The sequence below is a fragment of the Silene latifolia genome, chromosome 4, assembly GCF_048544455.1.
Source record: "Silene latifolia isolate original U9 population chromosome 4, ASM4854445v1, whole genome shotgun sequence".
In the NCBI taxonomy this organism is placed as follows: domain Eukaryota; kingdom Viridiplantae; phylum Streptophyta; class Magnoliopsida; order Caryophyllales; family Caryophyllaceae; genus Silene; species Silene latifolia.
This window is the reverse complement of record NC_133529.1, coordinates 32680931-32704313: the sequence shown is the minus strand read 5'-3', so window position 1 is coordinate 32704313 and position 23383 is coordinate 32680931. Positions and strand designations below refer to the sequence as shown.

At 39.5% G+C, this 23383-nt stretch overlaps 2 protein-coding genes across 2 annotated transcripts; one reads left to right on the top strand and one right to left on the bottom strand.

The window, feature by feature from the left end:
• Window positions 1-15719: 15719 nt before the first annotated feature.
• On the bottom strand, window positions 15720-16885 carry LOC141651341 (uncharacterized). The gene is made up of 2 exons (XM_074459059.1): window positions 15870-16885; window positions 15720-15741 (listed from the first exon to the last, which is right to left on the bottom strand). The coding sequence occupies exons 1-2, from the start codon at window positions 16883-16885 to the stop codon at window positions 15720-15722; spliced, it is 1038 nt and encodes a 345-aa protein (XP_074315160.1).
• A 1827-nt stretch (window positions 16886-18712) lies between these two features.
• Window positions 18713-22153, top strand: LOC141653396 (uncharacterized protein At4g13200, chloroplastic). The gene is made up of 3 exons (XM_074461149.1): window positions 18713-19024; window positions 20656-20810; window positions 21770-22153. Exons 1-3 carry the CDS (start codon window positions 18805-18807, stop codon window positions 21995-21997), a joined length of 603 nt encoding a protein of 200 aa, XP_074317250.1. The 5' UTR covers window positions 18713-18804; the 3' UTR covers window positions 21998-22153.
• Window positions 22154-23383: the final 1230 nt, after the last annotated feature.

Below are 23383 nucleotides of genomic sequence, written 5' to 3'. Positions count from 1 at the left end.
AAACTACAATATCTTTCTGAGGTTTAGAGCTTTATAACTGGTGTCATCCATGACCAGTTCATGTAGGAAGTGAGTAGTTACTCCTTATAAGGCATGTAACATCAAATTGCATAAGCATGAGTTTAGTCTACTTAGTACTTGTATGCATTCGGGTCTGTGGTTGGTGACACATGTTTGGAGAGGCAACCCCTTTATTTCATTTTACCCATGAGCTCCACATAGCCAAATTGCCTATTTTGTCCCTATTTAGCTACAATCCACATTTTTCCTACCCTAGCCGAGCTAGTAATGGTCGCAATGTTGGGAATGTGTTGATTTACAGTTGGTTTTTATATCTTTTCATGAGATGGATGGGTGAAGGAAATGAAGGAGGAATATTGAAAAAGAATTGAAGAAAAATGAAAAAGAAAAGAAAAATCCGAAAAGAAGAGAAGAAAAAAAAAAGAAAAAAATCATATGCGGAAAATGAAAGACTGTATGTTGTGATTTATACTCCCATGTTTAATCTATATCTTATGGGGAGTTGATAATTTTATGGTGATTAGTGAGTTGTGTGCATCCAATTTGCACTGTTTCGTATTGTTTTGTATGGAGTTTGAAGTAGGGAAGTTGTATAATTTGGATCCGTTGTTGCTAGCCTGGCTATTAACCCCACATATCCAAATTCATTTTAGCCCCTTCTTACCTATTACCTCACTTACCCATATGTAAGTCCTCGGCATGTGTCATGGTCATCAGTTTGGTTGGAATGCGTATGTACGGTTGTAGAGACTTTATTCATGTTAGATTGCATGCATGTTCTTATAGGTCGCAGTTAGGTGAGTGTTCTTTATTTTTTCTATCTTATATCATATATCACCTTGTGCTTAATTGTGTGATTTAGCGACCCGTGAGAGTCCATTTTTAAAAGTCTTGCAAGGTCAAAAGTTCAACGTCTCTTTGAAATATGCATAAATTCGTTTACCTTGATATTGAGCTATTAGTAGTTGATTCTTATGCATTAAATGGTTTAAGCCGACGGTCTTCAGCTTGTTTATGTTCTACTCCTATCCATTTCGTCCTAGCTAGTTGCATTAGTTTGCTTGAGGACAAGCAAAGGTTTGGTTAAGGGAAGTTAAATTTGACACGGCTGTCGCAACCCTGTCAGTGTCTCCTCCAAACACTAAGATAGAATCCTTAGTTCTTCTCAAGTACTTAAGGATGTTCTTGACAGCAATCCAGTGACTCTCACCTGGATTTCCTTGATATCTACTCGTCATGCTCAAGGCATACGAGACATCAGGACGTGTGCATATCATGGCGTACATGATTGATCCGACAACGGAAGCATAAGGGATCGTCTTCATGCGTTCAACATCATGGGGTTCGGAGGGAGATTGAGTCTTGCTCAATATTGTCCCAGTTACCATAGGTACCAAACCCCTTTTGGATTTGTCCATGCTGAACCGTCGAAGAATCTTATCAACATAAGACTCTTGACTTAGTGCCAATATCCTCTTAGATCTATCTCTATGGATCCGGATACCTAATATGCGTTGTGCCTCTCCTAAATCCTTCATTTGGAAGTGGTTACCTAACCACTTCTTAACAGAAGACAACATTGGAATATCATTTCCAATGAGTAGTATGTCATCGACATACAAGATTAGGAACACAACATTGCTCCCACTAAATTTCATGTATAAACACGGTTCCTCAACACTTCGAGTGAAACCATTTTCCTTTATAACATGATTGAATCGATGATTCCAACTTCTAGATGCTTGCTTAAGACCATAAATGGATCTCTTAAGCTTGTACACTTTGTTAGGATTTTTAGAATCAACAAAACCTTCGGGTTGTATCATGTACACCTCCTCTTCTAAATGCCCATTTAGAAAAGCGGTTTTGACATCCATTTGCCATATTTCATAATCATGAAATGCGGCAATCGCTAACAAAATCCGTATGGATCTTAGCATGGCTACGGGGGCGAAGGTCTCATCATAATGGAGACCTTGGACTTGGGTAAATCCTTTTGCCACTAGCCTAGATTTGTAGACATCGTCATGTCCTTCTATGCCATTCTTGACTTTGAATATCCATTTGCATTGAAGGGGTCTTGCCCCTTTAGGCAAATCTACCAAGTCCCAAACTTGGTTTTCATGCATAGAATCCATTTCGAACTTCATGGCTTCAAGCCATAAGGAGGAATTAGGACTAGAGATTGCGGTTTTGTAGGTAGCGGGCTCGTCACTTTCTATAAGCAACACATCGAGTGTTCCATCTTCTTCGATAACTCCCACATATCGATCGGGATGGCGAATTACTCGGCCTGTTCTTCTTAGTGGAGGAGGTACAACCGCGTTAGACGACGAAGGAACATCTTCTTGCGTCTCTTTCTTGGTTTGTGGCTCTTGAACTTCGTCAAGTTCAAAATTTCTCCCACTCTGTCTCTTAGAAATGAATTGACTTTCTAAGAAGACAGCCTCGCAAGACACAAACACTTTGTTTTCTTGAGGTTTGTAGAAGTAGTATCCTCGAGAATGCGAGGGGTAACCTACAAAGGTGCATTTTTCGGATCTTGAGGCAAGCTTGTTGTCATTCTTAGTTTTGACGTAAGCATCACATCCCCAAATCCTCATATAGGATATATTGGGAACTTTTCCCGTCCACATCTCATATGGAGTCTTCTCGGTGGATTTAGTGGGACTATTGTTCAAAGATCTAATTGCGGTTTGAATCGCAAATCCCCAAAACGAGTTCGGTAACTCGGTTTGACTCATCATGGATCGAACCATATCAAGTAGGGTTCGATTTCTCCTTTCGGAAACACCATTTAGTTGTGGTGTTCCAGGTGGAGAAAGTTGTGATATAATACCACAATCTTTCAAGTGTGAATCGAATTCAAGGCTAAGATATTCCCCACCACGATCGGAACGTAGTGCTTTAACCTTTTTGTCCAATTGGTTCTCTACTTTGTTTTGAAATTCCTTGAATTTCTCAAACGCTTCACTCTTATGTTTCATTAAATAGACATACCCATGTCTACTTAAGTCGTCAGTGAAGGTTATAAAGTAGTCATAATTACCACGAGCGGTGATACTCATTGGTCCACACACATCGGTGTGTATGAGTCCCAATAGCTCACTAGCTCGTGTCCCTTTACCACTAAAAGGATTACGAGTCATTTTGCCAAGTAGGCAATATTCGCATGAACCATATGATTGATAATCAAATGGTGTAATCACATTAGTCGAAATTAATCTTTTGATGCGATTCTCGTTTATGTGACCTAATCGACAATGCCAAATGAACGCTTCACTTGGGTCAATTGATTTGAGTTTCTTTGATTGAATGTTATAGATATCATTAGTCGGATTTGAGGTCTCTAAAATGTAAATGCCATTGATAGAGGAAGCTTGGCCTATAACCAAGTCGTTCCTAGAAATAGTACAACGATTGTTCTTAATGACAAAACAAAAACCGTCTATGTCTAGCATAGCGATTGAAATAATGTTTTTAGAGAGTGTAGGCACATAAAAACAATTATGTAAATACAACTCAAATCCATTAGGCAAAGCTAAAACATAAGTTCCTTTGGATTCGGCCGCTACTCGAGCTCCATTTCCAAGGCGTAGATCCACATCTCCCTTGCTAAGCCTCTTCACGTCTCTTAAACCCTGTAAATGATTACATAGGTGAGAACCACAACCGGTATCTAGTACCCATGTCGTAGTGGAAGTATAATTTATATCAATAACATAAATTTCCTTAGGAATTTTACCTTTTGGAGTGATGATTCCTTCCCTTATATTTCGCAAATATACGGGACAATTCCTAAGCCAATGTCCCATGCCATAGCAATAATGGCACTCATCATTAACTTGCTTGAAGTTTTTGATTTTCTTTCCCTTCTTCTTGAACTTTTTGCCCTTTGAAGCAAGAACTTGATTGCTTGAGCTCCCACTAGTTTTGGCATCTTTATCTTCCAGAGACAAAGACCCTATAGATTGTATGAGGTAGTCTTCCTGAGACGGGCTCACACGAGGTCTAGTAGTAGTAGGTGGTTTAGAAGAAGTGATGAAGTTAAGGTTTCCATCCGAACCTATCCCAAAATGAAGTTCTCTAGTAGTGTCGAAATCATTGTTGGAGCAAACGTCGTCAAAAACATTGTGGTAAGACTCAATAGTTATCGGTGCGGTAGCATTTGATGGATTCATTGTAATGAACTACAAGTATGGAGGAAAAGGAAATATTTACATTTGTCTTTTTAAATCATACTTGTAAAAAGATTGACAAGATATGAACATTTAAATAGTGACCTCTACCCAACTATTATAAATGATTCCAAGATCCAAATTCATATTAACTTGGGCACGGTATGGCCGATGAAACCCTTATCAATATAACTCGGTGGATTAACGTTTTAATCGATTCTAATTTTAGAACTCTTGGTCGATAAAATTACTCTAATAATTATCTATAGCCCGGAACACATGCAACTACGGTCACGAATACTTCCGTTGAGCTCAATCCAAATTTCGAATAAATGTGTCCATGATCCAAATCCACATCAACTTGGGCACGGTATGGCCGATGAAACCCTCATTAACATGAACTCGGTGGATAAACATTCATCACCCACTTCCCCTACGTAACAAGGTTTGTACCCCGGTAGGGCCGAGTGCACTCCCTCGCGAAATAGGTTTTCATGGTTTCTACTATTTGGTAAGGCTATGTCTCAATTGTTTTGTTTTAGCGAGAGGTCATGTCAATTTATTATCTATCACGTTTTAAGTGAACTAAAGTGGTGAACTACGATAATTTTAATTGACACGGTCTATAAACTCGATTAGATGATGATGCATGTTTTAGTTATGGCGATTTAGCGATGCATGCGACATATAAATAAAATGCAAACATAATAATAATAAATCCTAGTATGGCCTTCCTAAAAATAGAAAATCTAATTAACTATTACATATTCGGAAACCAACTCCATTGGTCCCTTGAACTTCGGTTGTGGCATGTATCTCGAGGTAACACCGTCTTTATGTATCGCCATCTTGAAGAAATTCGTCTTTCGAAACTCCGAAGTAAATAAAATTACATAACAAATTACATAATTTCCGATTATACATTTGTAACTAAAATAAAATAAATCTATTAAATTACAAAACGGTGATACGAGATCACAATAAATTACAACCGAATCGATATTCCCATACATTTCGGGTAATACCAATTAAAATCTAAGGCCATACTAAGTAAAATTACATAATTCAAAAATTACATAAAATTAAATTATGACAATCATAAAGAAAATGCAGCATTATAATATGTATGAACATGCCAAATTTTATGCTAAATCGCCTTTAAGTAGCCAATATCGTATATTACTCGGTTTTTACGGATTTGCGTGATTTCAACATTTTATAATCACAAAAATTACATAAATTCATATTTATGCATAAGTTAATTACCCTAACCTCTTAGGACTCAAAATTTAGTCTTCACTAATTATTTGACCATAATTAACTTATATTTCTAAAATTGTTCATTAATGGACCAAAAATTACAAAAATAAGCTATAAACTTCAAATAAATCACAAAATTTCAAATAAATTTGAAATTTGAAATTTAAACTCATGAACATTCTGGAAAAATATCATGACACTCATAATGTTCAAAAACTTAGGTTAAAATTTTCGAAATTTATCCGGAAAAACAATGTTGCGGTTTATCGGTTTTAACTAAATAATCATAAAAACATGTGAAAAATTATATTCATTAACTTTTCAATTTTAGATCTGAAAAATATAATAAAATGCAACATATGATGTTTTTCTTTAGTCATAGAGTATGTTTTATTAATATTTCACTAATAAAGTCACTATTCATGCTATTTTTCTTCAAAAATCCATAAATCATGCAAAAAGACTTTACTATAGCCTATTATTTTACACACATCTTGTAAAATTGCATGTGACAACATACTAAATTTCTATGACCAGATTCGAAATTTATCTCATATTAACCTATTTTTCACCTAAATCCGAATTTAATAATGAAAAATCCATTTTTCGCGCATAAGAAGTCCAAAAATTATGAAACTTTACAGGTTATCTCAAAATAATATATGTGACAACATATCCAAAAATCACTGGAAAATTCGAAGTTTAGCTATTTTTAGTCCGAAAATGACATTTTATTCATAAAATCATATTTTTAATGTCATTATTATGTAATATGAACAATAAAAATCCATAAAATAACCAAAATATCATAAAAACATTTTAGGATCAGAAACTTTAACATGCAAAAATTAATTTTTGTGATATATCATAATAACACAAATTATACAAGTTTTATATGTTAATCTTTATAACTCGGAAAAACTTTTAACCGATTTGCATGCAAACAACCATGGCTCATGATACCGATTGAAGGAAAAGTAGATCTATATACTAACATATTCATATATGTTCCATTTTAATTTGTCATAAAATTAATAAATGATCTTATGCATGCAAACTAATAAACAATATAAAGAAGAAATGTACATCTTACATTGTGATTTTCGGTTTATAAGGGCACAAGAGAGATCTCCTTCTCTCTTGTTCTTGTGCTTTCCTCAATGGATGAACAAAGACCCAAGTGTAGGATCTCTCCCAAGGATTAATACCCAAAGCACACTCTTAATAAAATTAATATAATGTATACTAGATAATATTAATTTTGTAAGAAAAATTGACCCAAAAATTATTTGGTATCTCTCCCAAAACCGGTTGAGAGAGAGGAATAATGGAGGAAATTTTCTCTTTCTAAAAACTCTTGTTTTAGATGGGATGAATGAATAATAATCACTAGTCTCTATCTTAGTGAATATTAAGCAAAAATAAGAAGAAAAACCACAAGGGTTTTCTTCCCAAAACCGGGTGGGAGAGGAGGAACAAAAGAGCCAATGCATGCTCATGGTTGCCTTCACAAGAACAATAGGTTTTGCATGGCTAGCTATTTTGTAATCATCATGTTTTCCACTAATATATCCAACACAATATTAGCCTAATGAGCCTCTTATTTTCGGTACACATAGATAACATGGAATCCATTTTATTTTTGTCAATTGTCAATATGTCACATGTCATATGTTACATAAATTTGTTATGTATTTTTAACATATTAAAAATCAACGTATTAATAAAAATACGTCATATACAAAAATCGACTTAGTAATTCATAATTACTTGTACCAAAATATTTTACCATTTATAAATCACAACAATTTGTATTTATAATAATTCATTCAAATTTAATTGTTTCCTTAAACAATAATTTCATCTGAGTAATGATACAATTCGATTACTCAGACCGTATCTCATTTTAATCAATTTCAATGAGATACGTAAATATTACTTCCAAAATCGTCCGTCAATTTTAATTAAATTAATTGACTCGTAACGTTATACGATCAATTAATTGATCAATTAAGAGTGTTGCCCTATAGGTATGACCTAGGGGATCAACTGATCACCACCGTCGCACGACAGTAATGTCAAACTCTAGTCAGCCAATCATTACCGATATGTGTGGACCAGTTGACAGTAAATATTACTTCCCAATTGTATTCTTTATAATGAGACTTAAACATGTGATCATCATGATCAACAGTTGTGATCGCATTATTGTCGGAGGACACATATTCCAACACAACGTTCTCAGCTCCTTTCTTATCTTTTATCTGCAAATCAAACTCCTGAAGAAGGAGTATCCATCTCAATAGCCGTGGTTTAGCCTCCTTCTTAGCAAGGAGGTGCCTCGATCTTTGCATGGTCGATAAAAACAAGAACTTCGACCCAATCAAATAAGAACGAAATTTCTCTAAGGCATAAACCACAGCTAGCAGCTCTTTCTCAGTAGTGGTGTAATTCACTTGAGCCTCATCCAGAGTTCGGCTCGCATAGTAGATTGCATTTAAAGCTTTGTCTTTCCTTTGGCCTGGCACCTCTCCTAGTGCATAGTCACTGGCATCAAACATTATCTCAAACGGCAAATCCCAGTCGGGAGGCTGTATAATCGGCGCAGATACCAAAGCCTGCTTTAACCTGTTAAAAGAAGAAAGACACTCATCAGTAAATACAAAAGGGTCATCCTTAAGTAGCAGTTGTGTAAGTGGTTTAGCAATCTTTGAAAAATCCTTGATAAACCGGCGATAAAAGCCAGCGTGACCAAGGAAACTCCTCACTCCTTTAACGTTAACAGGAGGGGGTAATTGCCGAATCACTTCCACTTTTGCTTTGTCAACTTCTATTCCCCTGTCAGAAACAAAGTGCCCTAAGACAACTCCCTCGTTGACCATGAAATGGCACTTCTCCCAGTTAAGCACAAGATTAACATCAATGCAGCGCTGCAACACTTTATCAAGGTTAGACAGACAGTTAGAAAAATCACTTCCATAAACACTGAAATTGTCCATGAAAACTTCCATAATAGACTCAATGTACTCTGAAAATATCCCCATCATGCACCTTTGAAAGGTAGCAGGGGCATTACATAAACCAAAGGGCATCCTGCAATAAGCAAACACGCCCTAAGGACAAGTAAAAGTAGTCTTAGCTTGATCATCTGGGTGAATAGGGATCTGAAAGAACCCTGAGTACCCATCCAAATAGCAGAAAAACTTATGAGAAGCTAACCTTTCTACCATATGATCAATAAAAGGAAGGGGAAAGTGATCTTTCTTGGTGGCGGCATTCAGCTATCTGTAGTCTATGCACATCCGCCAACCAGTCACTACTCTAGTAGGTATTAACTCATTTTTGTCATTCCTGACCACAGTAGTCCCTCCTTTCTTAGGAACTACCTGCACTGGACTCACCCACTTGGAATGACCAACAGAATAGATAATACCTGCGTCGAGCAGCTTCATTACCTCAGCCATCACAACATCTTGCATCTTTTGGTTCAGCCGACGCTGACCCTGTCTGCAAGGTTTGTAATCTTTCTCCAGCTCTATCTTGTGCATACAAATATCGGGACTAATCCCCTTGATATCATCCAAAGAATAACCCATAGCTTTCCTATTTTTCTTAAGCACAGCTAACAAAGCAGTCAGCTAATCATTATCAAGTTTAGCACTAACAATAACTGGATATTGCTCAGTATCATCTAAGAAAGCATATTTTATATTAGAGGGAAGAGGCTTACGCTCAGGTACCTTTACCTCTATGGAGCAAAGAGTACTGATCATTTGTTTCACTTGCTCTCCCTCAGCGTCGGTGAGTTCACGCTCATCTAAAGCAGCTTCAAGCAAATCCATCATAGTGTCATTGTTATCTGGGTTATCTACACACTCATCCAAAAGCATAAGAGCTTCTAGTGGGTCCTTTATAAAAGAACCCGACCAGAGGTCATAGACAGACTCGTCAACAATATCAACAGAATAACATGTATCCTCTATCATTGGCCGAGCCAAAGTGCCAGGCAGACTGAAAGTAATCGCGTCATCCCCTACTGCAAGAGTCAAACGCCCTTGTTTGACATCAATAATGGCCCCGACTGTTCATAGGAACGGTCTTCCTAATATAATTGGGGTCCGGGTGTCCTCAGCTATATCTAAAACAATAAAATCCACTGGTATAAAGAACTTGCCTACTTTCACAGGCACGTCCTCTAAGACACCTAAGGGTCGTCTTACAGATCTATTAGCTATCTGTAGTGTAATATTAGTCATTTTAAGGTGACCCATTTTTAATTTCTTGCAGACAGACAGAGGCATGACACTGGCTCCTAGATCACAAAGAGCCTTATCTATTAGTTCATTGCATATAACACATGTAATATAGAAACTACCCGGGTCTTTCATTTTAGGTGGAGCCTTATTTAAAAGTAAATTACTAGACTCTTCCATAAAAGAAACAGTCTCAAATTCACTTAGCTCTCTCTTACGCGTCACAATATCTTTCATAAATTTAGCGTAAGTAGGTACCTGGGTAATAAGTTCGGTAAAGGGGACAGTTACCTGGAGGTTCTTGACAACGTCCACAAACTTACCGTACTGTCACTCAACCCTTGCGTCCTTCGGCGTCTGGAAAGGGTACTGCGGTAGCAATGAGTGGACTGCGACTTTCTCTTTACCTTTATCGATACGTGACGTCTTCACAGCAGGGGAAGATGACACGATAGCGGAATTAGATGTTAAAATAGGATCTCTGCTGGTTCTGGCATTCGATCGAACACTTTCCTCACTCGATCGAGTGGTTTTGTCTTTAGAATTACTCGATCGAGGTATATGAAGCTCTCGATCGAGCTCTTGTATTTCAGGTTCTCTCGATCGAGTACCATTGTCACTCGATCGAGTGGTTTCTTCTGCCAAAGCGTTCGATCGAGAAGAATTAGTTGCTCGATCGAATTCTGTAAATTGAGCGCCTCTCGATCGAGTAGGATTTATACTCGATCGAGCATCTGGATGGATTATTTCACTCGATCGAGTAGAAATTTCACTCGATCGAGTGCCTGGACAATATGCAGCAGGGATATCGCCCGTAAACTCGTCCAACTCATCCTCCGGGACATTATCAGCTGTCACAACCTCGTTTTCTGGCATTTTTGGCCCCTCATAAGCAAGGTCACTTCGGAGATTGATGGCATTGACTGGATCGCACGAGGGTGGATCGCACGAGGGTGGATGATGAATTTGGTTTTGTGCGAGCGTTAACTGCGCAACTTGCTCTGTTAACTCCACAATAGCGGTATTATCCTTGTTACTTTTCTCCCCAAATTGTTGCGTTAAGTTCAAAACCAAGGATTTCAGTTAGGCATACTCCCCATTTGTAGGGGAGGAACCCGGCTGCGGCATTGGCGTAGAAGAGGTAGAAACACTCGTCAAGTCTTCATATAATTGAGAAAAAAGAACTCATTGCCTGAATTTCTGATAAGCAAGGACACGCTCTACACTCGCACAGACAACCAATAGGGTCATGCCCCTCCATACCGCATCTACCGCATAGTATCTCATGCTCAGTAATAGCACAAACTTGTGCATGCTCACCCATAGTCTCTACAATCTCCGGACTACCTAGATTTTCGCTAGGACTCTCCACCTCAGCTACTACCAACTCATTCACATTCCTACCTCCTCGGGGATTTCCGTATTCGGCAACATGGATGGCCATCTCCTAAATAATATGCCACCCTTGATCATCCTCTACATTCTTCGGGAATCTCCCTTTAGCTGCATTATCAAGGATAGCCCTCTGGTCCGGATGCAACCCATTGTAAAATTGGGTACACAAGAACCAGCGCTTGAAACCATGATGAGGCACAGAACGGATGAGCCTCTTGAACCTAGTCCAAGCTCCGTTCAAGTCTTCAGTAGGTAGTTGATCAAATGTAGTAATCTGAGCTCTCAACGCATTAGTGCACTGTGGTGGAAAATATCGCCTGTAAAAGGCCAAGGCAAGAGAATTCCAGTCGGTTACACCGGCTGTTTCCCTGTCTAAATCCCTCAACCATTCCCGGGCATCATCAGCTAAAGAGAAGGGAAAGAGAACTCCCTTCACTCTGTCCCGTGTCACCCCAGCAGCAAGAGGAATGGTGGAGCAGTACTCTGTAAATAGCTCTATATGCTTGCACGGATCTTCTCCAGGTACCCCCCTGAAGAGATTTCTCTCGACCAGCTGTATATAGGATGGGTGGATTCCAAAGGTTTCTGAGTCAATAGTGGGTAGTAGGAAACCTTTTGGAAGGGAATCCACTATCGGCTCTGAATGGTTGGCTATATTCGGCATCCTGGCAGATAGAATTTACAGATTGGAGCAGGTACGACAATGTTCTCTTCTAGAACAGATATCCTGCAAACTAATCAAAAACTTGCAAAAATATGAGATCAGTCTCAAGGAATAAATTCCTTGAGACGAGAGACAAACTTAAAAAAGAAACAAAATTACGCCACCTCCCCGGCAACGGCGCCAAAATTTGACAGGCTAGTCGTATACCTATCAAAAATAACCAACTGGCTCTAACTAATATAGCTAGGGAAGTCGGGTCGATCTCCACAGGGAGATGGAAAAATGCCAGCTTTAACTAAGTCTGTCACGGTAACCAATTTGGGGGTTTGAATTTGTTTGTTGTAAACTAATAAGATTAAGGAAGAGGGGAAAGGCAAGAGAATAAGGATTAAGAAAATAAGGAGAAAATAGCTAAGACAGTCGGTTCACCATGATCATTCAGTCAAGCAATCTAGGTCTCAGGTCAATGCAAGTATGGTCTATGGGGCAGTGAATATCTCCTTCCGGTCTCAATTCGCCCTAAAGCACAAATAGCTTAGCTTCCGCCCTCACTACGGTGCCCTAATGTTCTCTACGAGTCTCACCCTTTCCAACCTTCTGGTCCAGGTGAAGGTTTACTACGATTAAATGACTAATTGTGTCGACTCAATTAGACAGAAACAATTAAATATATCGATTAACAACATAAACTACACGAGCATTAAACCTAATATATCAATTTACAATTCCTTCATAATCATGGATCCCCTAAGTCTTAGCAAAGGAAATTAGCTACGCATCATCATCGGATTAACAATAACCATACATAGACAAGAAGAATTAAACATCATAACAATAAACAAGAGAGAATTGAACAAAGCAATCGCAAAAATAGAAGAAGAGAAGAAGTAATAGCAATAAAAGAGATTAAGAATAAGAATTAGAAGAAAGTTGTAGATACCCAGTATCTGCTGAGACTCCAACAAACACCCGATGATTATCGGACTATAACATGTTTTGGAATCGCCGCGTTTGATCGACAGTTTGTGTACAACTTTACGTCGGAAAACTTAAAACGATTTCGAAAATAAAACATTTTAAAACATTTCAAAAATACCTGGAGTGTTTAATGCACGACGACGGGGTCGCAATGACACTAACTAGAGTCAAAACCGACACCGGACCAAAAACCGACTCAAAAATTCAAATCCCGACTCCAACAACGAGTCAAACCGAGTCAAACACAAAAAACAAACATTTCAAACCTTCTACCTTAAGTTTTCCCGGATTCAAGTTGGTCAAGTACCAAACATATGACTACAAAACCTAGGATAGAACAAATCATGATTGCGTTTGTTGTGAAAGTGACAACACAACTCGAAGAACCGCGACGTGGCTCGCGCCTCTTTGAGCAGCCCAAGTGGCCACGTCGCTCAAAATTCACACAACCACTCATTCTCCTATAAATACCCCTCAAATGCCACCCATTTGAGACTTACGCGAGTGTCCGCCCCCTCTTTTCTCCCTTAAAATTCTCGACTCGACTTCTTAAGTCACAACCCGACACGTATTTACGACCTACCAATCGTAAATACAAGCCTTACACATTGTTTGGTACCGTCATCGTGCATTAAATCACTTGACCGACCACTTCGACCACTACACCGTCACTAAACTTAAAACACTCTTTTACTTACCAAAACGGTTTTAAACCGAGTTTTTTCCGAACAAACGAGTTGTTACAGTTACGTCGGTCACTCGCCATAACCAAACATGTAAGTATGAGGGTGTAAAAATCCTCTTCTATTATGTTTTCATTTGTTTCATGACTATAACATGCTAAAACATGCATAACATGAACCAAAACATGGAATAAACGAGCCAAAACTGATTTTTGGTCTGAGGCAGAAGCCCCTTAGGTCGCCAACTAGCCCGCGCCTAAATGGGGTATTCAGACCAGAGATCAACCGTGTTTGTTCTTGTCATTTCCCTTTAATCCATTTTCATATTTGTAATCGGTTTTCACCATTTCAAGTATTTTCGAACCCTTTTTATTTTATTTCACATGTTTTAGCCATAAAACATTTTTCACCCTTGGTTCCTCATACCATGACGGTTAAATCCGTGTTTCGGTGATAATATTTGGTTAATGACATTTAAAAGGTATTTTAAACCTTTTATTTCATTTCTTTACATTTTCAAACAAACATATTAGTCCCCAACACAAAGTCATCCTTGGTTCTACATACCATGCCGGATTTTAACCCGGGTACGATGATGAGTATCGACTAATAACATTCAAACGGACTTAAAATAATTAGTCCATAATCGTTTTCAAAACTATTCATGTCAAGTTTGTCAAATCGAACCCGACACCGAATATTATCAAAACAATGATGATTATTCGAGTCTAGTTCTTCAAATCAACAAATGTGGTCTAAACAACCCCCCTTTAAATCAAACCGGGTTCAAATACCCATTTTCAACACGTTTTATAACGTTTTCTAAAAGGTCAGAACACGGCACATAAACCGTGAGCTAACCCGCGCCTAAACAGGCCCTCCATTTCTCATTTACAAAACCAGAGGGAGGCCCCTTGTATCGCCGGCTGGCTCGCGCCTCATGTAGCCGTCTGGTACAGGGCCTGTTCCTTTCCAGCATTAGTCCAGGACGATCCCGAATCCGACTAGCCCGGATATAGGACGGATCAGATGATTATTCGATTATTCAAAACCATGTTTGAAAAATGCCTTACTAAGACAAATGGATCATGTTATGCACCCTAAACCTAATACGGTAAATGGATGTTTAATTTCCGTCTTGCATGCAAATCAATTATTAATCCAACTCGACATATTATACTTGATACTTGGATTAAATCAACCGACTTAGAAAGCTCTCACATGTTAGGTTTAAATTATTGGATGCGCATTCATGCATTTAAACCGTTTTATCAACTTTTGCATTCAACCAACCAAGATCGATCAGTAGAGGCCGCTAACGCGGGCGGGATTGGGTATCTGATTAAAGGGCTTCCCAATACGTACCTTCACCTCTTACTCAGAAACTTTGGATAGTGGACGACCTTATCCAGGGCGTACGAGAGTCATCCTAAAGATAGGATACTAAAGAGGGACGATTTCCTTATCTTTAGTACCTATGTCAAACGCTGCTTTGTGCTTCGATTTGACCGAGGTATAAAGTGGAATTCGAACGGGTTCCAGGCATCCCACAAATGCTTGGTGGCGACTCCGAACATCTCTAATCGTTTCGAGACCCTTACCGAGACAAAACCGACCGATCTAAAAAACGATCCGGTCGAAAGCATTTTTACGCCGCCGAGCGTGGCTTTCAAAAGACCGTTGCATGTCCACAGATCGAAGTGGGCTCGCAGGTGGCCCGTGACCGCGGATCGGTAGGTGGACCCGAATCCACGGACCGGAACGTGGCCCATGTCCACAAAAGTATAATACCGATTACAAGGTTCGAACCAAGGGAAGAGTATGAGAGATTAAGAGAGAAGAAGAGAAGACAAAAAACAACGTAGTCTCTAGTGTGTTTTTGTAGTCGAAAATCACACTACTTAACCTAATAACAAAGCCTAATTACAAAGTCCATATGAAATAAGGCAAGAAACACGGCTACAGAACAAAACCTCTCGATCGAGAGGAATTAAACCACTCGATCGAGGAACTAAGCAGCAATTCCACTCGATCGAATGGAAAAACCATTTGATCGAGGACTTCTTATAATGGCCTTCTCGATCGAGTATGAAAACAACTCGATCGAGTGAAACTCCAAGAGATAAAGCATTCGATCGGCTGAAAAGAGGTCGATCGAGCTATATTAGCGCATAAGGCACTTTGACACCTTCCGAAATCAGCTCACGCGTCTTCAAAGTGATGGATTCCGAGCTCCGATTCCTTGTTCTCCATAAATGTATGCAAATGGGATGAGTTTGGGCTTGATTTATCTTCTTTCCGGTCTGTACCTGCAATATATACAAGACAAATCAAAGTAGACTATTCGGGGGTATTTGTAGCTAGATGCCACGTAAAATAGTACAGAAATGCGTGTAAAAATGAGGTAAAAACCCTATATAAAATACACGCGTCATACTCCTTAGCCACGGCTGCCACAGCCACAGTACCGTTGTGCTCTCTACCATCATCGTCAATGAGTTTCGCTATATGGTTCTTCTTCTTCCTTTGCCCTTCTTTTTGGTGAAAATATTTGGTGTTTTTGTCACCCTCTTTAAGCCATAAGGCCCTCGACCTTTGCCTCCAAAATATTTCCTCTTGTTTAAGCAAAGAAGCTATATCTTTCACAATTTGCTTCCTCTCATTAATAGCTCGTGCTGATCGACCTCCCTCATTAAGACATTTAAGGCGCCTCCTCTTCGAATGAATATCCCTTACAATTTTCCCAATACCGATTCCTTTCCACTCAACCAGCTCTTTAGCACAGTCCGTTAAGGTGTCAGGTAGGTCCCCCGTCCCCGAAGCCCAAGCCTTCCGTATGGCTTCTTCACAACCTTCTTCACCCACCCAGATTTGTTCGAAGCGAAACACTTTGCCTCCTCTCACGTCTCGGTCCGGTCTAGGTTGTAAGATAACTTTGATATGAGAATGGTCCGACCATTCCCTATCCATATGAATCAATCTCGCCCTTGGAAACATGTCGAACCATCTTTCATTCCCCATAGCTCTTTCAATTCTAGACTGTCTATTATCCGGCTCCTCTTGCCCATTATCGTAAGTAAAGTCATAGCCCTCAAATGCCACATCACGGATCCCACAGTCGTCTATCGCCTCCCTAAAATTGTTCATTTGCCATTGGGGTCGGTTTCCGCCCTTCATCTCAGTAGCAAAAAGAATCTCATTGAAATCCCCGATACACATCCATGGGAAGTCACCATTCGAAACCCTCAACTCCCTCAGAAGCTCCCACGACAGGTGCCTATCACTCACCACCGGCCACCCATAGAAACCCGTCACACGCCACTCCCCCTCATCTACAGCAACAACAAAGTCCATATGATGCACCGACACAGAACGGAAAGTACACATCACACCCTTCTTCCATAGAAAAGCTAAGCCCCCCGACCTTCCCATACTATCAACTTCCATCCCCATATAGTCAGTCAAACACGCCCTCATCCTTCTAAACTCACTACTACTCAACTTGGTCTCACAAAGAAAGACCAAATCTGGGGCCTCTCTTCGCAGCAGATTACGAAGACCGCCTACTACATCGGGGTTGCCCAGCCCCCTGCAGTTAAGGCTCAAGAGTTTCATGATGCCCAGCGGGGTTGAGTCGTTTCAACCTCCACCTCAGGTAATAAAGCACCCCTACTAAGTTTTTGTTTCTTTCCCCCTGACTCCTCTCCCATCTCGAGCTCCTCCCTAGCACGGTTATCATGCAAGATTAGGCTCCCACCACCCTTATCCCTCACCCGTTGCCCCCCGTCAAGTCTTGTCCACGAACCAGCCTTATGTCCACCCGTCTCTTTCCCCTTTCTCCCACTCCCTATCTCTGTCCTACCTCCTGAATCCACCGTTCCAGTAATTCCCTCATCCGCTCCTATCTGCTTCGACCCATCAGCACCTATGTTTAATATCCTACCTCCCGTCCCTTCCTCCATAATCTCCTCTACCCCTTCCCGACTTCCCTCCCTGCCCCCTTTGTCCATACTAGCAGCAGAAAAACCAGGCGCTCCTTCCGCATTAGGAGAAAAAGAAGTAGCAGGTCTAGGACCCTTACCTTTAGATTTAAGATTAATGTGCTTCAGTTTCTCAATCATATGTGATAGGGCTTCAGTTTCATCTGATCTGCTCTCCTCTTCAAACACCTTCGCTAATGACCGTGCCCTAGAAGATTTATTGTCCAACATCGTTTTCGTAGCTTTCCATGGCGACGCTCGAAGTGTCTCATCAAAACGAAGCTCCCCTTCCTCATGCGGGCCATCCTCACAATCTTTCTCGCCATGGCCGAGAACCCCACAACCATAGCAGTAGGTTGGTAAGCGCTCGTATTTAACCCTAAATTCTTCCGTCTTCCCAGAAGGAAGACCAATGAACACCCCTGGCTTCAACGGCTGTCGAACGTCATGCATAACCCGCAATCTAACTGCCCGTTCCATCTCAGGTAATGGCACCTCGTCAACCGTAATATAGCTACCCAGTTGCGAGCCAAGGCGTCTCACATTCTCCATATTAGACCTTCCTCTAAGAGAGAGGTCGTAAACCCTAGCCCATAACGGGACAAAGTGTAATGGTACATCCGTCATCCTCCCTTCTAGGTTTGGCTCGCTAAAACACCAGATGAACTTGTCGAAATGCCACGGCTGTCCATCCAGGATCTTCGCTTTCTCCCTCTCGTCTGTGAATTTGAAAGTGAAAATCTTCTCCTTCGCATCGATAAGTTTACACACCACCGCACCCTTCGTACACCAAAGTTTTGACATTGACTCCACGGCTGCTCTCGCGTTAATCGATTTCAGAGACCAGATTTTACCAATGAGCATGGCGTGTGAATCCTCCTCATCCTTTTCTTCTCCTCCCACATCCCAAACGAACGTCGTTCCTGCATCCACTTTCCCCTTACCCCTCCCTATACTCGTATCTCCCCTATCAGTCATCAACACAACTCCAGAACAGTGCCCGTCGCCTCAACCAGAAACCCGGACAAACGCACGAAGAAACCTAAAGAATGAAGCCCTTACGATTGGATCGAAAGGAGGAACCTTTAGGCAAAGGATTGAGCGAAGAAAATCTAAGACGGAACCCTCACAGGAAACCCTAAAGGAGACTCTTCCGGGTACAACTAGTTTAACATCAAGGTCGGATTGTTTTAACTTAACTACAAATTCTCGAAATTTCATCGAGTTGATAGTGTTAAAATTCATGACAAGAAGTATTACATACGATATTACCGCACTCTTATATAGAAGAAACATCTTTGAAGTGGTAGCTATTTAGCTAAAGTGCTTAACCTCTCCAAACATCCTACCCAACTTGTTCATCACCTCTGGTTTTTGTCAAGTGTTTTAAAAATGACGAACTATGCAAAATTATCTTCCACATCAATTACTTCTTCCTCACAAATTCATCCCCAAATTCATCCTAATCACATCAGTATCTCCCCCAAATCCAAATTCCCATTACTATTAAATGCTAATTACCCTCATAATCTCCCTAATCATGCTCAACTTTCTCTCTCATTTAACTCTCAATCTCTCAGACCCATCTCCTGCTGCTCCTCTCTTGGCCCTGGTTTGTTTCTTCTTTTTTTTTCCAAAAGTATTCTACTTTTGTTCTAATTAATGAACTGGGTTAGGGTATATTTTGGTAGTAAATTTAATTTAATCAAAAGAGTAGATAATTACTAAATGAGATATAATTTAATGGGTTTTTTGTTGATTAATGCATATTTTATTTCTAATATTGGGTTGTAAAATGTAAATTCAAGTGCTTTATAAAGGTTGTGAATTTATGAAATACTCACTCCGTCCCAATCATTTGTTTACCTTTTATATTCTTTGTGAAGCGGATTTTGATCAAAGGTAAACAAATGATTGAGACGGAGTGAGTATAAGTTAGATGCCTATTTTTGAGCTGTAGATGAACTTGATATTAAGCTATTTCCTATGTTAAGCAATTTTGAAATATGAGTTACATGCCTCTATGTGAGCTGTGGATTAACTTGGTATCAAGCTATTTGTTTGATTTTTCAGGGTTCCTAAGCTGTTGTTACTACATGTGAATGATTTGTGGTTTATTATACTCCGTAAGTCGGACCGAATTAGAACTTTGAAGTTAAGTTCTAAGGCATGTGTGTAGATGGTTGTAGGGATAGGTTAAATAAATCTTTTAAGCAAAAATTCTAAGAGAAACAGTTAGCTTGTGTAGTTGGCTCAAGTATATCTGTTAAGATGCGATAAACGATCTTAAGCTTTCTAGCATTGATTAAGTTTTACTCTAATAGACTCACAAATGCTAAGTTTTACTGTTTTGAGTTGATTTTTTAAGTGCCCTTTGTTTAAAACTTGGATTCGACTTAGAATTTCGACAATCTTTTGACAAGAGATTAGTGGAAATGCTCAAGGTCATTAGTTGTCCCTAGTATAGGCTCATGCTTAATGCGAATCAAGGAACCGAGATAGGGACAAGATGGCCTCTCATGTTGCAATCACATGAGCCTGAACAAGGGGTCGTAGTTTGAGTCTTAGGCCTTGTCTGGATACCAAAGTAGGGGGAAAGGGAGGAGAGGGTGTCGAGGGAATGGAAAGGGAGGGGACATGGAGTAGGTGTCTTTGGATACAATTTCCCTCCAAATATTTCCTGTGTTGGAGTAATTTTTTTGTCCGGAAGGAAAATGGATCTCTTCATTTTCTTCCCCATACATTCCCCCCAACCTTGTTTGCTAATCAAACACGGGATTTTGTATAATTTCCTTCCCATCCCCTCCAAATACCCAATCTAAACGAACCCTTAGTTTGAAAAGGCACATCCATTCTTAAGGTGCACAGAGGATCTAGTTAAAAGTCTAAAACACCTTAAGGGTGCGTCTTGTACACAAGGTGCAGCCAAGCCGCAATTGGTGAGGTGCGGTACTAGCCATTTGAGGATCTTACAGTTCTGCTATTGTAGCATTTTCTTTGCCCCATCCTCCCTAGTATGGAGTGCTTCTAAATGTTTGACCTCTTCAAATAAAAAAGATAGGTATTCTTGCAGAAAATCATACTTTGAAAGATACAGTTTGTTTACAAAAGCAATGCATGCACCTCGTGTGCATGCGAGTTATATGAGTTATGGTTGCAATATGCTAATGTAGTGATGTTTGATTTTAAGTTTTTACTTGTTGCTCCAGTCTTATATTTGAACCAGTGGTACTTATTTTTCAGGTGAAGGTGACAGCCGAACTGTCCTGGATGCCTTTTTCTTAGGGAAAGCACTGGGAGAAGCAGTTACAGAACGAGTTGAATCTGTAGTTGGTGAAATCCTAAGCACTGTTGGCAGGTTGCAAGCTGAGCAACAAAAGCAGATTCAGGATTTCCAGGTCAGGCATAATTAATTCCTTTTATTTATTCGTTCAGTATCCAACTTAATTATTCGTCCACATTTTTTCTCTACCCTTTTATGCAAGTCTCCCTATTTATTTTTCTAAGAAAATGGTCGAATTGGTCAGGGTTGGGTACCGATCTTATACCCAGATAACAAACTGTCTTGGACACAGTTACATCGAAGAATAAACATTATTAATCCTAAACACAATGAGTACGACCAATGGGACAATCTTTCTACTTCATCCCAAAAGTGGGAGCGCCATTTCTGAAGAACAAGAGACTCAACTGGGCAAGACCCACTGTCGAGCATGATTGTGCTTTAAGTGGGCTTGCCAGTTATAAATCTCTGATCTCAGTCTCCTCTTTTTTTTTTCCACTACAAGAAAAAGTGCATTACCTTGTAATCCGCATTAATTGGTTTGCAACTAGTCATTGATCCGAGTGATTGATTCACTGACCTTGTTAGCAACTAGTCATTTTCTCGTGGGTATCGAACCCTTGCAGCAATTTTTTAACACAATTAAAGACTGTAGATGCATAGATCAGTACTTTATGGGAATAGAAAGTCTTTAACTTAGGGAATAGGTTTGATCTTGGACTAATAATAGACTGTGGCTTTATCTTTGTTGATGCCTTGTAACCGACATGCATCGGTTTCTTCCTTGTGGTATCTGATAAAAGAAATTGTGCTGCACTGGCCTACACTTATCTGAGAATTTGTGCTCTAACTATACTCCATTTTGCCTTCGCCCAAAAGATTTGTAATGCATCTGAACTTGGTATACCCAGGTAATTAGAGAAGCTTTTGCCAAAGTCATCTAGTGTATGTGTATACAAGTATACAACAACAGCAACATCAGATCCTTAATCCCAAAATGATTCAGTGTATATGTACAATAAAAAAGAACTATGCTGGAGGGTTATATTTACCCTATATTGTTTATATGAGCAGGAGGATGTGTTGGATAGAGCCAAAACCGCTAAAGAAAAAGCAGCCCGTGAAGCCTTATTAGCACAAGGACGACTTACTCCGACTTATACAGCAAGAAATGCAGATGTTAGAATCACTTCTAGTGACAGCTCAGTGAATTCAGCAGCTATAGTTGAAACTAATGTCTCTACGTCTAGTGCCGATGAAGATGATGAAGATTCTAGTTCTGCTATTCCAATTGATGAGTAATATTTGTCTTTAACTCCCAGAAACATTTAAGAGTAATATTTAAATGACAGAATAGAAGTCTCCATGAAATGCAAATCGTAGTAAGTTGTAGAATTCCTTATCAACATCAACTGACTATGAATTTGCGAAAAATGCCTATATATCTTCATGTCTATATGTAATGGTGTTCATTTGATTTCCACTTAGCCATAGACAGGCTCATATGATGGCTCATGTGTCAAAAGAATATCTTTCAAAATTAATTAGTATTTATAATGGACTGTTGCAACCGATGAGCCCTTTATTTTGATGTATATGGTAGATAACTAATAAGACTTAAAACTTGTAATTTTGGGTCTCTTTGGATCTTTTCAGATTGGGTGGGTCAATTATGGGTCGAGTGGTTTTGGGATAGGGTAAACATTGGGTCAATCAAAGTGCGTGCCGGATTGGCTCAGGTTTCTATCATAATTGGGTCAGGCAATTTCGGGTCTCGAATCAGCATTATCGAATCGGGTTAGCTTTGCCCAGCCTATTAGAAAGCGAATTATAGCGTCAAAGAGAAAACACACACTAGCGGGTGTTTTTTTTTTTTTTAAAATGTTTTTCGAGTGGTTTTGGAATAGGGTAAACATTGGGTCAATCAAAGTACGTGCCGGATTGGCCCAGGTTTCTATCATAATTGGGTCAGGTAATTTCGGGTCTCGGATAAGCATTATCGGATCGGGTTAGCTTTGCCCAGCCTATTAGAAAGCGAATGATAGCGTCAAAGAGAAAACACACACTAGCGGGCGTTATTTTTTTTAAAAATGTTTTTCGTGTGACGTAGTACATTTTCGAGGGACATTGTGGTATCTAAATGACTCAATGCCAAGCATAACTTGCATAAAACCTCAAAGGTAGCACCAAAACGGACATATATATATGGACACGAACACGTGACAGTGATACGACTTCCCATAAAATTTAGGACACGGGGTATGTTAAATCTAATAAAAATATATTTGCATAGTTATAAACAACGTACAATTTAATTTTTTTACATGTATTTGATATTAAATTTAAATAAGCGAAGGTAAAATTTGACTTTGACTATAACTCATTCTCATTTCCCACCCAAACCCATATTCGAACCAATCTCTTTTGACATTTCATTCCTCGTGTAGAGAACGACATTCACCCCCCAATTTAACTCATTTCCCCACCATAAAACAACACACTATTCTGCCTAAATTCAACTTGATTCCGTTTGAAAGTGTGTCTAAAATGTGTTCAAATACTAGTCCAAATAAATAAAGAAAATTACTTAATTAGATACGGCTTTAAAGGTATGTGACATGTTTAGGCGTGTGTCCGACAAATATCGGTGTCCAATACGGTGTCGGACACGAGACTACTGATTAAGAG